This window comes from Octopus sinensis, linkage group LG9, assembly GCF_006345805.1.
Source record: "Octopus sinensis linkage group LG9, ASM634580v1, whole genome shotgun sequence".
Taxonomy (NCBI): Eukaryota; Metazoa; Mollusca; class Cephalopoda; order Octopoda; family Octopodidae; genus Octopus; species Octopus sinensis.
The window spans coordinates 29,004,745-29,020,899 of NC_043005.1; the positions used below are offsets into that span (position 1 = coordinate 29,004,745).

General features: G+C 36.6%; 1 protein-coding gene across 2 annotated transcripts in view; it reads right to left on the reverse strand.

Moving 5' to 3' along the window:
* LOC115215741 (HEAT repeat-containing protein 1) overlaps nt 1-16,155 on the reverse strand; it is a 69,469-nt gene that overhangs the window by 7,562 nt on the left and 45,752 nt on the right. For both annotated transcript variants that reach the window (XM_029785035.2, XM_036505856.1), the window contains 10 exons: nt 14,825-14,991; nt 13,742-13,909; nt 13,241-13,375; nt 10,845-11,015; nt 9,544-9,728; nt 9,124-9,223; nt 6,183-6,250; nt 5,763-5,847; nt 4,255-4,389; nt 3,478-3,591 (listed from right to left, as the gene is read on the reverse strand). In XM_029785035.2, coding sequence (XP_029640895.1) covers nt 3,478-3,591; nt 4,255-4,389; nt 5,763-5,847; nt 6,183-6,250; nt 9,124-9,223; nt 9,544-9,728; nt 10,845-11,015; nt 13,241-13,375; nt 13,742-13,909; nt 14,825-14,991 — 1,328 coding nt within the window. The remainder of the gene's footprint in view (nt 1-3,477; nt 3,592-4,254; nt 4,390-5,762; nt 5,848-6,182; nt 6,251-9,123; nt 9,224-9,543; nt 9,729-10,844; nt 11,016-13,240; nt 13,376-13,741; nt 13,910-14,824; nt 14,992-16,155) is intronic.

The following is a 16,155-nucleotide window of genomic DNA, read 5'->3' on the forward strand; positions in this document are numbered from 1 at the left end:
ATAAATAATTACTTCTGATTTAAGCATAAGGTCTAGACAATATGTCATACACACCAGTGTCTCAATTTAATACAGTTTCATGTGTTTATATTAGTTTATACAGTAGGGCAGCAAGCTGACAGAATCATTAGGATGCTGGGCGAAATGCTTAGCGGTATTTTGTCTGTCTTTACGTTCTGAGTTCAAATTCCGCCAAGGTCAATTTTGCCTTTAATTCTTTCAAGGTTGATTAAATAAGTACCAGTTATGCATCGGTGTCAATGTAGTCGACTTAATCCCTTGTTTGTCCCCTCTTTATTCAAGTTAACCCTTTCATATATAATGATGTCTTTTGTTAGAAATGAAAAGAGAAAACAGAAATAAGTGAGTCTTCAGTAAAAATGGCAACAGAGAAAATTATTATATAAACTATTTGCAGTTCTTGATCATTACTACATTAACCCTTTTGTTACCATATTTCTGTTAAGATGCTCTGTGTTTCTTTCCATTATTTAAAATTTAACAAGAATTTAGTAAAATAACTTAGTTAACATTAAGTTGTTGTTAAGAACATAAATTGTGACTAAGGTTTGGTGGAAGATTTTAATTCAAAACTTATGAAAACAAGACATTTGTACTACAGAGCCAGAGGCAGTTTCAGCTGGGTTGGAAATGAAAGGGTTAAAGGGAAAGTTATTAAATATTGACATCCATCAGTGACTACATTATTTATATTTGATAGATATTTGTCCTCATCTTTGTTGTTAACACGTTTTGGCTGATATACCCTCCAGCCTTTATCAAGTGTTTTGGGGAAATTTGAAACCTGGCATCTCATTCCTAAGGTATTTTTCGATATTATTATTATTCAGGTCACTGCCTGGAATTAAACTTGGACTCTTGGGGTTAGTAGCCCGTGGTCTTAACCATTACGCCATATGCCCATGGGCAATTATGGAGTGAATTATAGGGCTTGGCATTACTACCTATTGACTATATATTATTTTATCAACCCTGGAGGGAGATAAAATAAAGTTGATTTCAGCAGAATTTGAACCTAGAATGCAAAACATAGTTATCTGACAATCACATTTTATGTATTGCAGTCAATAAAATGTTAAAAAAACAAACAAAAAACAGAGAGCTGTACTGTGGCAACCTGGTTAATGACACAGTTCACCTATATACACGTACAGTTGAATTATGTCAGTGACTAATTTATAGATGCACAATGAGAAAATGTTATGACACTTTAAAGTAAACAATATTGTCAAGAAATAAAACAAAAGGTTGAATATAACAATATATATACACACACGTGTATATGTGTGTGTGTAGGTTAAATGGTCATCATGTCACATTCTTAATTTAATTGTTTTAGCTTCAACAGTTTCAGGTCAAGTCACTCGACAAACAAGTATAAACCAGAAATTCGCTCATTCATTCATTTTACATCTGTTTCTCCACACTAGTATGGGTTAGGTGAATATATAGATTCAAGCAGCATGTGCTATCTCTTCACCCATCATGTTTTGTATTATGTAACCTGACGGTCACTCAGGATGTTGTACCTGTTATATATCCTGACATGCAACCACCCCAGACATGTTACAAGAGAAGTTCTGAAATGGTACATAATGAAGGGTGTCCAGCCAGTCTGTGGATTCTTAAGAATAAAACTATATCATTAACCATTTTGTTACCATATTTTTGTTGAAATAAACTGTCTTTGCTTCAATTAATATCGAAAGTAATGAAGTAATTTAGTAAAATAACCCTGATCTCATTAAGCTGGTAAATGGAACATAAATTAATATGAAATATTGATGGAATGCCTCAATTTACAACAAGACAATATCTATTTCTTTATTGCCCACAGGGGGCTAAACATAGAGGGGACAAACAAGGTCAGACAAAGGGAATAAGTTGACTACATCGACCCCAGTGCGTAACTGGTACTTATTTAATCAACCCCAACAGGATGAAAGGCAAAGTCGACCTTGGCGGAATTTGAACTCAGAATGTAATGGCAGACAAAATACCACTAAGCATTTCGCTCGGCATCCTAACGGTTCTGCTAGCTCACTGCCCTACAAGAAGACAATATCATTGAGCAGGGGTGGTCTTCAGTGGATTGGTAAACAGTTTTTTGTATACCATCATCATAACTTAATATCCAGTTTAACATGCTTGCATGGGTCGAATGAAATTTGTTGAGGCAGATATTCTATGGTTGGATGCTCTACCTGTTTCCAAGCAAAGTAATATTTCCCCAAAGGCCAGACATGTTTTCATGGAAGATTGGAAATGAACAACCTCACTTGGACGATGGCAACACTTGTTGAGACAAGGGCATACACAAATATATAGGCTTCTCTCAGTTAATGCCTATCAAATCCACTCACAAGGCTTTGGTCAGCCCAGGGCTATGATAAAAGTCATTTTCTAAGGTGCCACACAGTGGGACAGAACCTACATGGTGTTGGGAAGCAAGCTTCTTATGCACACAGCTATACATCTGCTGAGGTTTATATATTTTAGTTTTGAATGTTAAAGTTTTGTTTTTTATCTTTCCATTCAAAGGGCTCCTGGTAATATTTTATTTAATATCCACCAAATCACAAAATCAAACTGATTGGGAACACTTATCTTACCATATTCCTATTGAAATACATTATCTCTCTTTCAATTAATTTTGATAACAATGAAGAATTTAGTAAAGTAACCGTGTCATCATTAAGTTGGTGTTTGGAACATAAATTAACATGAAATTTTAAAGGAAGTTTTAGTAAAGCCTTTTGGTATCAACTTGAGACAGCCCCTGGGACTATGAAGGAAACTTCCTGTTTAAAGTGATCTAAATTAAAATCTTGCACCAAAGTTTCATGTTAATTTATGTTTCAAACAACTTAATAAGGACAAAGTTGGAGTAAAGATTATTTGCCTTACCAGCACGTGTGAAACAACATTCAAGCGTGGTCATTGCCAAACCACCTGACTGGCCCTCGTGACATTGGCATGTAAAAGCACCCACTACACTCTCTGAGTGGTTGGCATTAGGAAGGGCATCCAGCTGTAGAAACTTTGCCAGATCAGATTGAGCCTGGTGCAGCCTTCTGGCTCACCAGTCCTCAGCCAAACCGTCCAACCCATGCCAGCATGGAAAGCGGATGTTAAACGATGATAATGATGATGATAATATGGCAGTCCTGGTTTAGGATGAATGTTGCTGTAATTTAGCCCTAGGAGACATTAGACTCCAAAGTATTGATGCTTAATAACTCTTGTGAAATTTACAAATAGTAAGTTATTTTACTAAATTCTTGTTTTCAAAATTAATTGAAGTAAAGGAAGTGTATTTCAACAATACAGTGACAAAAGGGTTACAGGAAGAAGTTTACCTTGAAGAACAAGGGACAGTGTCAGGTATGAAAAGGGTTAAACACAAACAGATACATGAAATAAACTACAAATGGGAATTCCTAAAAGTGTTCTTACCTTGAGGAAAAATGGTTTAAATTTTGACTCTGATAATTTCATCACCAAACTGATGATGCCTTTAATAATTTCTCCTTCAATAGCATCAACATCCACATTGTCTACTTTGCTAGCCTAGTGAAAAGATAAAATGAACAGTTTAACAAAGGGATAGTCAGTGAACATGTTTACAAACATGATGGTCAATAAATAGGTGAGATAACTGTTGTTATTAAACAGGTGACAAATAATTGTAATTGAATATGGAGAATTCGGTTAACATAATGAAAATAGTGAAAAACAAAATGTATGACAGTTCTGTTGAACTGAGAATACACACACACCATTATTGTCAGTTTAATGTCTATTTTCCATGCATGGGTAAAATGGAATTTGTTGAGACAGCTTTTCTATGGCTGGATGTCTTTCTCATCACCTGCTACAAAGCAACGTAATACTTCCTAATGGCCAGACACATTTGGAAGATTGCAAACAGATGACACTGCTTCTATGACAGCAACACTTCTTTACAACAATTGCAAAATGTCAAGACACACAGACATGCGACAGGCTTCTTTCAGTTTCTGTCAACCAAATCCACTCACAAAACGTTGGTTGACCTAAGGCTATAGTAGAAGACACTTGCCTAAGGTGCCACAGACTGGGACTGAACCCAAAACCAAGTGGGTGGAAAGTAAGATTTTTAACCACACGACCATATATATGTGTGTGTTTGTGTGTATTTACATGTACACACACACACACACAGAAAAAAGGCAAACAACAGCAGTGACTCACCTTACACTGAAGTCGGAATTCAAGACCTGTGAGGAAAAACTGTTCCAACTGGAGGAATTGGTTGTTGACTTCTTCTTTGGTTATTGAGTTTGTGATATGGTCAGAAAGAATGGCCATCAAACAGGAAATATAAGACTGAAAAATACAATAAACAAGAGGAAGTAAGTAACTGAGAAGGAGTTCAACCCCTAAGCCTATAACAAAATGTAGGTGTTGTATTTGTGGCACTGAATTGAACATAATGTAATTCAGCTGTTAGCAGAAATTGCCAGATTCTCTGTGAATGGTATCTGGTAGACTAGAATCTTATTCTGAAGGACCTAGAATCTTATTCTGAAGGACATTTCCACAACTGCCAAACACTACTGAATCTAGAAGTGTTGGTTTTATAAGTTATCTTTAGACTCTTTAGAGACATTCTTATTTTGCACATTGTCTTTAGATTTCATTTCAAAATAGAAATTAACCCGTTAACATTTAAACCAGCTATATCTGATCAAAATTTTGTATCAGTTTCATGTTCAAACTGGCCAGATTCAGCCTTTCACACTTATCCTACAATATCATACTAAAAATAAACAATTACATCATTGAAACCTCAAAGCTACAAGATAATACAAGATTAATTCAAATAAACATTACATTTGACAGAGTAATCTAAATGCTGAAGTGTTAATATGTAATTAAGCTCAATTTGGGTTATAAGCCACACAAACTAGAAAGCTATATGGAACAGAATAAAAGACAAGATATGTGACCCAGATATGATAAACTCATTATCATTGACATCATAACATCTACTTTTCCATGCTTGCATGGGTCCCACAGAATTCACTGAGGTAGATTTTCTGTGGTTGGATGCTCTTCCTGTCACCAATCTTAATTTGTTTCCTAGCAAGAGAATGTGATATAATGATCAAATCAATCCAGACAATGAAGCCAGTCGTCTTGATGCAATCACACACAAATACTGGGCTCACTACAATTGACAGTCTCACCAATGTGTGACCTTGTAGCTATGTTTGAAATCTTAATTGTTTTAGCAAACAATTAGTTCCACTTCTTACTTCACTGTTGCCCCTACCATCTAAACACTTGCCCCAAGTTTTCCTTCCCAGAACTGCAACTCTCATGTTTTCTTTGTCAACTATGATGAGCTTGTGATGCTGTTCTTGGGAAAATCTGAAAATCTTTATGCCATATTCAACATGTAAGAGTGCAATCAGACATGAGAAGACCTGCTGCTGTGGAACTAATCTTGGGAAAGAATTTCTCTCTTGGACATACATAAAAACACAAGATGCTATGTTTGTAGATTTTCCAAGAACTTCTCTTCTTTGGATTGAATAACTAAACCAAAAGGCTTGACTAATTTCGGATGAGAAATTCTGAGGCAAAAGGCTTCTTTATAGCCAGGATAACTCATTCAAGAATAAAATATTTTGTAGAGTAGAGGTTGAACTAGACAAAGAAATCTACAGCATTCTGGATAAAATAGATTTTCTCACCTTATTTTTAAGCAAATAGCTCGTATATTGTTTAGTAATAACGGTGACCAATATCCGTGATTGAACTTTGGAAGCTATCACTGCACTGAAATTAAACAACAACAACAGTGTTAGAAAACATGGTTACAGATGTGGGTGGCTAAATGCCAAGTTTAGGAAACAATTTAAATACATGGTAAACATTTTGAAACCCTCAAATGACTTAAATCAATCACCATCACCAACATTAACATCATCATCATGAATATTTCTCTATGCTGCTATCACTTAAGTCTTCCATATGATATTATCTTGGTCTTTCATCATCTCTTCTGTGACATCTAGAACACTCAGACCGACGTTATTGATCCTCAATCAGTGTAGAATGAAAGAAATAAGGGCAGTTATTAGCGTGGAGAAAAAAACCCCCAAAAAACTCACCTCACACTTTTTAATCTCAGAGCTAAGTTTGGTATATTAATATCTTCTTCACACGACAAACAGCAGATCTGGAGGGAGAAATAGAGAGAACAGTAGCTTATTTCAACCAAAGGGAATGTTATTAGGATAATGAATGGTTAAATTATAGAGTGGTTGTTAGTGCAGTAGAGTTGGTAAAGCAGTTATTGTTATAAAGATGGGGAATAACAGAATTTTTTAGAATGGTAGGCAAATGGTCAAATCCCACCAATGTACATTTTGCCTTTTATCCCCACCCCCACTGGTCAATAAATAACTCCCTGGTAAGGAATAGTTTTCTTATTTTATTTTGTGACTCAAAGGACAAAAGACAGCACCAATCAACCCTGTTAGGGTCTTATTCTTCCACAGATTCTATACTCTTTGGATAGTCAGCAATTCTTTATACACCTCTAATGCTTCTTAAGCATCACATACCTGTTCTGGCAGTCTAATACTTTTTCCTAATATTATTTGCTAATACTTAGTTTTTCTCTAATCTCATTTCTACTCTGTAGTTCACACACACTAACATTGCACATCCAGTGGAGCATGCTTGGTTCATTCTTTTCTAGTCCTTGCAGGTTTTCTGAATTCAGGGCCCATGTCTTACTATAATGCAACACCATAATTCATAATCAAATATGTTACAATCTGCTTAGCAGTAGAGATACTTGTAATATCTTCTTGAACTTTCTCCAACCATTCTCACTCTGGCTGCTATATTTGCAGAACATCCATCCCCACTGCTAATTAGGTCTCTTAGGCAACAGAACCTATCAAAGCACTTGAGAGAATCTGACAAATTTTTCTGCTTTGTAAGGGTAATTTATTCAATATTCCTGCATTTGAAAATAAATTATCATCTTATTTATGCTCTTAGTGTTTATTGCTTCAGTGCCAGCACTACCCTGTCTGTAATTCCACTAAACCTCTCCAGCCCAACAATTTATGCTGAGTACATCGTACAGAATTTCTATCAACTCCTTTTCTGCTAATTGAGTAAGTTTGCTTCTCTGGTGGTAGCAAAGCCTGGTCTTCTATCTTGCATTTGACCAATGCAAGCATTTAAAAGTGAACATCAAAACAAGGATGATGATAACAATCATCATCATCATTGTCATCGTTTAACGTCCACTTTCCATGCTGGCACGGGTTGGACAGTTTGACTGAGGACTGGTGAGCCAGAAGGCTGCACCAGGCTCCAAACTGATCTGGCAAAATTTCTACAGCTGGATGCCCTTCCTAATGCCAACCACACCAAGAGTGTAGTGGAGGCTTTTATATGCCACCGACATGAAGGCCAGTCAGGCAGTACTGGCAATGACCACACTCAAAAGGCGTTTTATGTGCCACCTGCATGGGAGCCAGTCTGGTGGCACTGGCAATGACCATGCTTGAATCTTGCTTTTGATGTGCCAGTAAGGTGACGATGGCAATGATCACGCTCGAATGGTACTTTCTATGTACCACTGGCACAGGAGCCAGTTAGTGGCCCTGGCAATGATCACGTTTGGATGGTGCTTTTAACGTTCCATGGTGATGAAAAAGAGCTTTGAGAACTAAGTCAGATGTATATAGGGTTTTTCATAGAGATGCGGTTTTAAACTCATCTGTTAGAGCATGGTAAACTACAATAAATAAAAGGGGATTAAGAATTCAACCCTGATACCAGTACTCTAAATTCATCACTGTAGTCATTGCTGACTGTGCCTCTGTACATGATTTGTACAGCTCTCAAAAACCATTCATCTACCCTCAGCTTCCTCAGTGACCACCTAAATCACAGACAATGAAAATCTGTCAAAGGCCTTCTTCAGCTCAACAAATGCCAGATATAGCGTCTTACTCTTGACTAAGTACTTCTCCTTAGTTGTCTCATTAGGAAAATGGCAACAATATGACTTCTTCCTGGCACAAAACCAAACTGCATTTTATCTAAATTAATTCTCGCCCTAAATCAATTGGATTATGACTCTTTCCATAATCTTCATAACCAAGTCCAATAATGCTTATACCTCTGTAATTTCCTCTATTTAGCAGTGTTTGCCTCTGTACCAGTTGACAATGATATTGCCATACCAGTCATTAGATATAACACCTTCACGTACTTCTGGACAGGCTATGTGGGTGACTAGCTCAAACCCTAGTCTGCCAGGCATTTTTAAGTATCACAACAGTAAGTCTTGACTGACCAGATGCTTTATTTGCCTTCATATCCTTAATTACAATAATATATGAGGCGTTTAGTAACAGAGTATTGTAAGCACCATCCTGGCCATTTTTGAGGTTAGTATATAATTTTTTTGTCTTGATGCCTAGAATCTGAAAAAGTTGGAAGGAAGAATTGGTGAGGTCAAAAATCCAGCTGAAAAAAATTGTACCTTGACACTATTGACGTGACACTCGTTCACCCAAACTCGCACAAGAGAGTTTAGTATCGTTTTTTTGAGGTGTTACGGTTTATTTTCTAATATTTCTCGTTACCATCGTAACGATAATGGGCTAATATCTTACTATCTTGTCATATTTACCTTGGGTATATTAAAACACAAACAATACCTTTGTGGGGTCTCTGTATGTTTTTTCTAGGTATTATGGCTAAAATATGCAATGCGATACACAGTTTCATAATACCAGTATATTCTATAAAATGAGAAAGACATAGTCACTGTTTCATTTTTCATTGAGGTAGATTTTCTAAGGCTTGGTACCAATCCTTACTTGTTCCCATGCAAAATAATATTCCTTATGATTAGAAATATTTTCACAGAAGATTGGAAACAAATAACACTGCTTGCATGGTCAGTGACATTTATTTACAACAATCACATAATGTTAAGAAAACAAGCACACACACACACACACACACTTGGTAGATTCTTGTTAATACAAGAGATTCCAAGTATTTAAGAAAACTTACATAATCCAGAATATTTCCAATGTAGGGAGAGAGAAATACAGAATGGTACTGAAGCAGGCGCTGTAGAGAGGTGACAGTACTCAGTAACAGCAATGTGTTTCTGGAAAAAAAAAATATATATATATATATAAACATGCAACCATATGCTAAGTGTGTACTCAATAATATAAAGCATGTAGAGAGCTATGTTCAATGTGCATCCAATAATATAAAGCAGTAGAGTTATGTCGATTGTGCATCCAAATGTGTCAACTTGTTATATGAAAAACTTTTGTCTTAAATAAAAACAAAAGAAAATAGTCCTTTACACATGCAGTCAGTATTTGCATACATTTTGTATTATTAATTATCAACTCTGAGAGAGAGAGAAACAGATACAAAGAAAGAAAAATTTGAAAAGCATTTCATAAAATTTGTTACCTGAGGAGAAAATCTCTTTTATCCAACAAATTCATGACAATAGGCATCAATGTTGGAATTTGTTTCAGTACAATGGGGTCTTCAAATGGTGTGCTACAGATTTCACCAATACAGAGCAAGGAACAGGCCATCAGTTGTGGACTGTCTTCACGTTGTCTTAATATTTGTATTGAGACTAATAATGTCTGCAAGATAGAAGTAAAAGAAAATGGTTCAACCGTTCTGTGATTACATTTATAACTAAGATACATTAGGTGATCAGAATTCACTGCTCATGTGTGACCAATTTGATCACACTGGTTCTGTGTGATCAACCAGAGCACACAATACTTAACCATAATATACAGCTGGATTAGAAAATGGTTTCACTGGTATAAACACAAAGGCTTTTGGAAAACATTATAAAGGGTTATACATAAAAATATGGACTTCTTACCTCGAAATTTCTTTCATCTTTCATTCATTATAATTAGAAGGGTTTAATGAAATTAGAGTGGAAACTTCAATTTACATGTGAACTCTTTAACAGGAATAGTTTTCAGTTGGTGGATTGGTAACATGATACTAGGGTCACTCTCGAGTAGGTTGGCAACATGGCACCAGGAGGTGGTGGTGGTGGTTGTTGGGTAGGGTGGCAACCTGGTAGCAAGGGTGGGCTTGTGTTGGGCAATAAAAGGGTAGCAGAAATGATAACTAAATAGAAAGTTGTTGTCATAAGACTAAGAGTTCACAACCTAGGTGTTCACTTGATTGATCATTTAGCTGTGATGTCTTACAGATGGATAGATATGATGCGGAGAGAGATATAGTTAGAGGACATATGCATGAAGATCTAGCCCGCTGCAACAATCTGTGACACCTGTATTGCATGTGGCATTAATTTATGCAAGACTTGTTTATAGCCTTGCTTCAAAATTTGCAACTGCAAGTCAGTATGTCTCTAAGAAAACTGGTTCAGCACCAGTAAGGCTACTACAATTCAATCAGGTAACTACTTACCACTAATGTTGTTCGTGTGTCAATAATGCAGCTAATGCACAATTAAAGAGGCCACACTTCCAATAATGCAACAAGTGCTCTGGTAACATAGCTACTGCACCAACAGCAATGCAGTTACTGCACCAGTAACAATGCAGTATATGTCTCAATAAAACATACTGAAAATAACATCAAGAAAATACAAATACTACAGTAGATATTTGTCCTGGTGTTAGGGAAACTATCCAAAAGTGGCCAATCCTTCAGACTCAGGCAATTACCCAGCTTTTCAGTGAATATATTAATAAAATATTACTAGTCACCTTATTCAGTTCGGTTGCTCCATCACATGTGAGATGACGACACAGTAACTTCAACGAATACATTGCTGTTTGGCAGATTACAATACAAGAATCATCCATTGAGTTCTCTGTGACTATCTTCTTTTCAACAATGTCTGTTAGTTTTGTTACCAATGGCAACAACATACTGTGCTAAAATAAAAGAAAGAAAAATATTAGAGATTAATTACAAGAAGTAAAATGATGCTAAATCTTCATTAATTTCTGTTTCAAACAAAACACTTTGTATTTATAGTCAAAGTAGCAGGAGATTGCGAGATCTCAATGCTTTCTTTAATTCTTCTGATACCAGCCTGCTTGAGACCAACCCTAGTTCTATGACATAAAACTTCCTGCTTTAAAATGAGCTAAATTAAAACTTCCATCAAAATTTTGTATCAAGTCCCAAACACCAGATTCATCATCATCATCGTTTAACATCTACCTTCCATACTGGTATGGCTGGGACAGTTTGACAAGAGCCAGCCAGGCAGAAACCTGCACCAGACTTCTGTAACTGCTTTGACAGGATTTTTACAGCTGGATGCCCTTCCTAACACCAACCACTCAGCAGAGGGGACCTAGTGCTTTTTACAGCTGGATGCCCTTCTTAACAGCAACCACTTTACAGTGTGGACTGGGTGTTTTTAAGTGATACCTGCATTGACAGGGTCACCAAGTACTTTCAAGACAAAAAGAAAAAACAAACCAAAAAACGATTTTGAGAGGGGAGAGGGCATTGGAGGAGGCGATCTTGTGTCAGATGATGAAAGGTTACAGTGAAGCAGAGAGACAGAAACAGGTGTTTTACTGTGGAGGAGGTACAAGGTTACCCAGAGAGAGAGAGATCAAAGGAAATACATGGTTACCAAACCTGAGGGAAGTGCAGGAGGAGCGAAAGAGACAGCAGGACAGAGATGGCGGCAAAGTGCTGGACATATGCAATGATACAGTGAGACAGCATGGGTGGAACACACAAGTTAGAAGCTAGCAGAAAGCAAATCACACAGGGGCCAAGAGGACAGGATTGGGGAGTGGGAAATAAGACTAGCGCATGAAGTGGAAATGTGAGGAAGAGAAGAGATGTAGAGATGCAGTTTGGTTTGTTGTAGTAGAGTGTGTGAGAAATTTCTTGTTAAGTGAGGGTGGGACACACAGTGCTTCTAGAACTCAATTTCGCTGAACGTGGGCAGGTATTCTCAAGAACTTCATATTGCCATGACAAATTTATTTTAACAAATCCTTTGTTATTTTCAAAATGAACTGGCACAAAAATAGTGTTTTTATACTGAAATATAATAACAGAAGGTTTAAGAGGACTACAAATAAACATGAAGTGAATAGTTAGAACCTAACAATTTTACCTCACCAGAAAGGAGAACTGACTTAGAGACATGTTTAAAGATGAAACATTCATTACATAATTTGTATAAAATGTTCCCTTTTTGATGCTTATCAAACTAAAGCTACAAACCCAGGCATACACTTGCAATAGTCAAGCAATGCCCATCCATTATGATAACCAAGTCTGGGCTGTTCATTGTTTGACAGACTGGGGGTTTATTACCTTTCAAAACAAGTGAGGGCAGAGACCCAGAAGGACACCCAGCCATAGAAAACTCTGCTCTAACATAACCTCATCTGATCCATGCAAGCAGAGAAAAGTGGACATGATGATGACAATTGTATATATACGTATGTGTGTGTGTGTATGTATGTATGTATATATGTGTGTGTATATATATATATATATGATGGCTGCCCTCTCGTTATCGAGTATGGCCATTGCATGAGGCTTAACTGTTAACGGTGATGTGATCAAACATGACTTTTTAGCCCAGCTAAAGATCTACAATGTCCTGTACAGAATTGGTAGTTAAAACTTTTACCGGCAATAGCCAGCTGTAGTTGTAACTGGGCTTCATGTACCTTTGCATGTTGTTTAAGTCCTCTCGCGAAATTATGCTCCCTTCTACATGTCTGACAGATATGATTAGTATGGTGTGTAGCACTACCACCAGCGGCCTGGTTGTCAATTATCGGTCTCGCTTTATGACTGAAGATGACACTTGAGTCCAGCTTTACTGAGGTAGGGTCTTACACAGACACTGCATGTCAACATCATAGGAAGACCCTTATCATCTGGAAGTGCAACAGCAATGCCCTACCTGACATACCTCCTTACTTTCTCATGTGCAACTTGAAATTCCTCAAAATTATACATACATACAAACATAGAAAGACAGATAATATTGCATATAGCTACGTAGCTTGCACATACAAACTATGGTTCCAAACAATACAGCAAATCTGCATAAAATTGCAGATATTTCAAAGAAGCAAAATTGAATTTGTGAGTTCAAAGTTGAAATTCTAACCATATCTCGTGGGATTTCTTCAGTGAGTTTGGTGTTGAGTAAATCCATGGACTTCTTTTGGACAGTGGTCAGTTGATGAGTAATTAGAGTTGATATGACACTGATGAAGACTCGATTGGGCAGTAAGGTGCACACCTAGACAGAAATAGAGACAAACATAGCAAATAAAGAACAACTATTAGCAAACTAGCATCACCAGCCATAACAAGATGGAGTTACTTATAAAAAGCCTTCATTTGCATATTACTGGTACCGTTATTTTTTTGTTAGTTATCAACTAATTGAAAGAACGCTTTACCATTTGTAGCACAGACAGAAATGTTATTGTTTTTAAGTGCTCAAAATTAAAAACTTTCTATCAAAATTTCATGTTCACTTATATTCTAACAACAAAGTTATTTTACTAAATTCTCCATTATTTTCCAAATTAATTAAAACAAAGACAATGTATTTCAACAGATATATATGGTTAATTATATATAATTAATTAAATCAGCTTACCTTATCTAATAAGTGAGAGACTCGGCCCAAAAGTATTTTCCAGAATCGTGATGTTGGTAGTTGTTGCTGTTGGTCAGCCGTCTTGGAGACCTTACTTAAGTAGTTAAAAACAACCTCAAGTAGTTTCTCATAATGATCTTGAAGTGTAGCCTCAGATGTATTTGCTATCTATAGAGTGGTGACAGAAAACATATACATGCAGAAATCTATTCAAAATGTGTGCGCGCAAATATACATACATATACACACACATGTATGTGTGTGTGTGTATTTATATATATTATGTTATAAAGTGTAACAATTGTTCTAGCATAGTTATTACTCAAGCTCTCCAGGCCAAACCACAAATTTACACGCAAAGAGAAATTTACATTTATAAATATGTGTGTGCATGTGTGTGTATACACACACACACACACCAATACATTTGCATATATATAAATAGTAAGTCAGCCCCATAAATACACCTACAGATAAATGGATAGACAGACACAAACATGATAGACATATAACGTAGGAAGACATAGACTGATAGATGCAGGAAATCATCATCATCATCATCATCGTTTAACGTCTATTTTCCATGCTGGCATGGGTTGGACGGTTTGACTGAAGCCTGGAGAGCCAGCGGCTACTCCAGGCTCCAATCTGATCTGGCAATGTTTCTACAGTTGGATGCCCTTCCTAACGCCAACCATTCCACAGAAACAGACGGATAGACAACACTATACTACTAACACACACAAAGAGTATCGCTAATGCAGACCACTCATATACAAACACTACCCCAGTCCATCAGTTGAGTGGATACACCTGCCGCTGACTCAGATTCCAGTCTACCAAAGGGTACAGACATGATTGTGTGATGTAGGAGCTTGCTTTGCAACTACATGTACAATACCTTGAGCAAGTATCTTTGCTGTAGCTTTGAATTAATCAAAGCCAGTCTCAGAGGCTTTCAAAAAGGTCATGGACATCTCCCTTTCTCCTTTAAGTTTTTCATTTTTGTTTATTTTTACAAACGATATACCAAGTTCTAAAGTTTAACCAATCAGCTACAAACAAAAATTAGAGTTTCAATACCTGGCTGATAAATTCTGTCCGTTCAAGTAGACTCACAAAGAAGTTCACGGAGGAATATTTGAAATGTCGCAGCTGTTTGGATGTGTGGTATTCAGTGTTAAAGATTTCAGTATCCGCACATCGCAGTTGTGTCACAATTTCAGGGACTGATTTCTTCTTCCCTGTACCTAAAGAGGAAAAAAATATAAATTACCGTTAATAAGATGTTTGTTTATAGCCATGAAACATTTTGCGTCAAATTTCGACATTTGTCAAAGATTTTAAATCTATATTAATGGGTAGGACTAATTTGACAAATGTTGTTGTCCTTTTTGTGTATGTGCGAAGAAAGGTAAAATTTTACGTCTTGGGGCAGATTTCGTCAAATTGATATCACAATAGTTAGCGTGCAAAATGCCTAAATTGTGTTTGAGAAATAAAATGCTCTTGTCTATTTAAAACCTGGGGAATTAAAACAACGAATGGAAATAATAAGTTTTAGCTAATCAAAACAATTCATATTGAAATGAAGAATTAGCAAATGCTAAATAGATTACCTTTAATAAACTCTTTGTTTATACTCATGAAACATTTTTTTGTCAAATTGATGTCATGATGGCTAGTGCAAAAATTGCTGAAATTTTATGATTTTTGAAAAATCAATACTGATTAAAAATTGCCTTTTTTTTTAAAATTCCAAGTGCGTAAGTGACCGCATGGACATAAGCCCCACACATGTGTCAAGTTTCATTAAGGTCTGTTGGACAGTCTCGGAGGAGTAAAAGTAACAAATTCACAAACTTGCCATTTATTATTATTGACATGTCCATTTAGAAAAGGACACATGAGATAGTGTCGCAGCACCAGCTACTAAGGGCCTCCTGACACATTTGGAATGTCTTTGATATAGGTCTATTCAATCAGGGCTGAGCTTGGGTTAAGCAACAACTGGAGATGAAGACTTATTCAGATTTAACAGTTGAGAAAAGATTATAAGAAATATGTGAATGATCAGTGAATAATTCATGGTCATATTTCCCCATTTCTCTCTTCTTGTCCTTCAAGTTACTTGGTGATTCCAGTAGTGCTGGTGACACAATAAAAGTACCCAGTACACATTGTGAAGTGGCTGGTGTTAAGAAGGGCATCCAGCTGTAGAAACCATGCCAAAGCCAACACTGGAACTTGATGTGGCCCTGGTGCTTATCAAATCCTGTCAAACTGTCCAACTCATGCCAATATGGAAAGCAGACGTTAAATGATGCTGCCAATGAAGATGGCCAGTAGTGCAGTACATTAACCTCAATGCCACAGTGCCTCTATATATCGCATGGTGGCACTTATTCCATTTG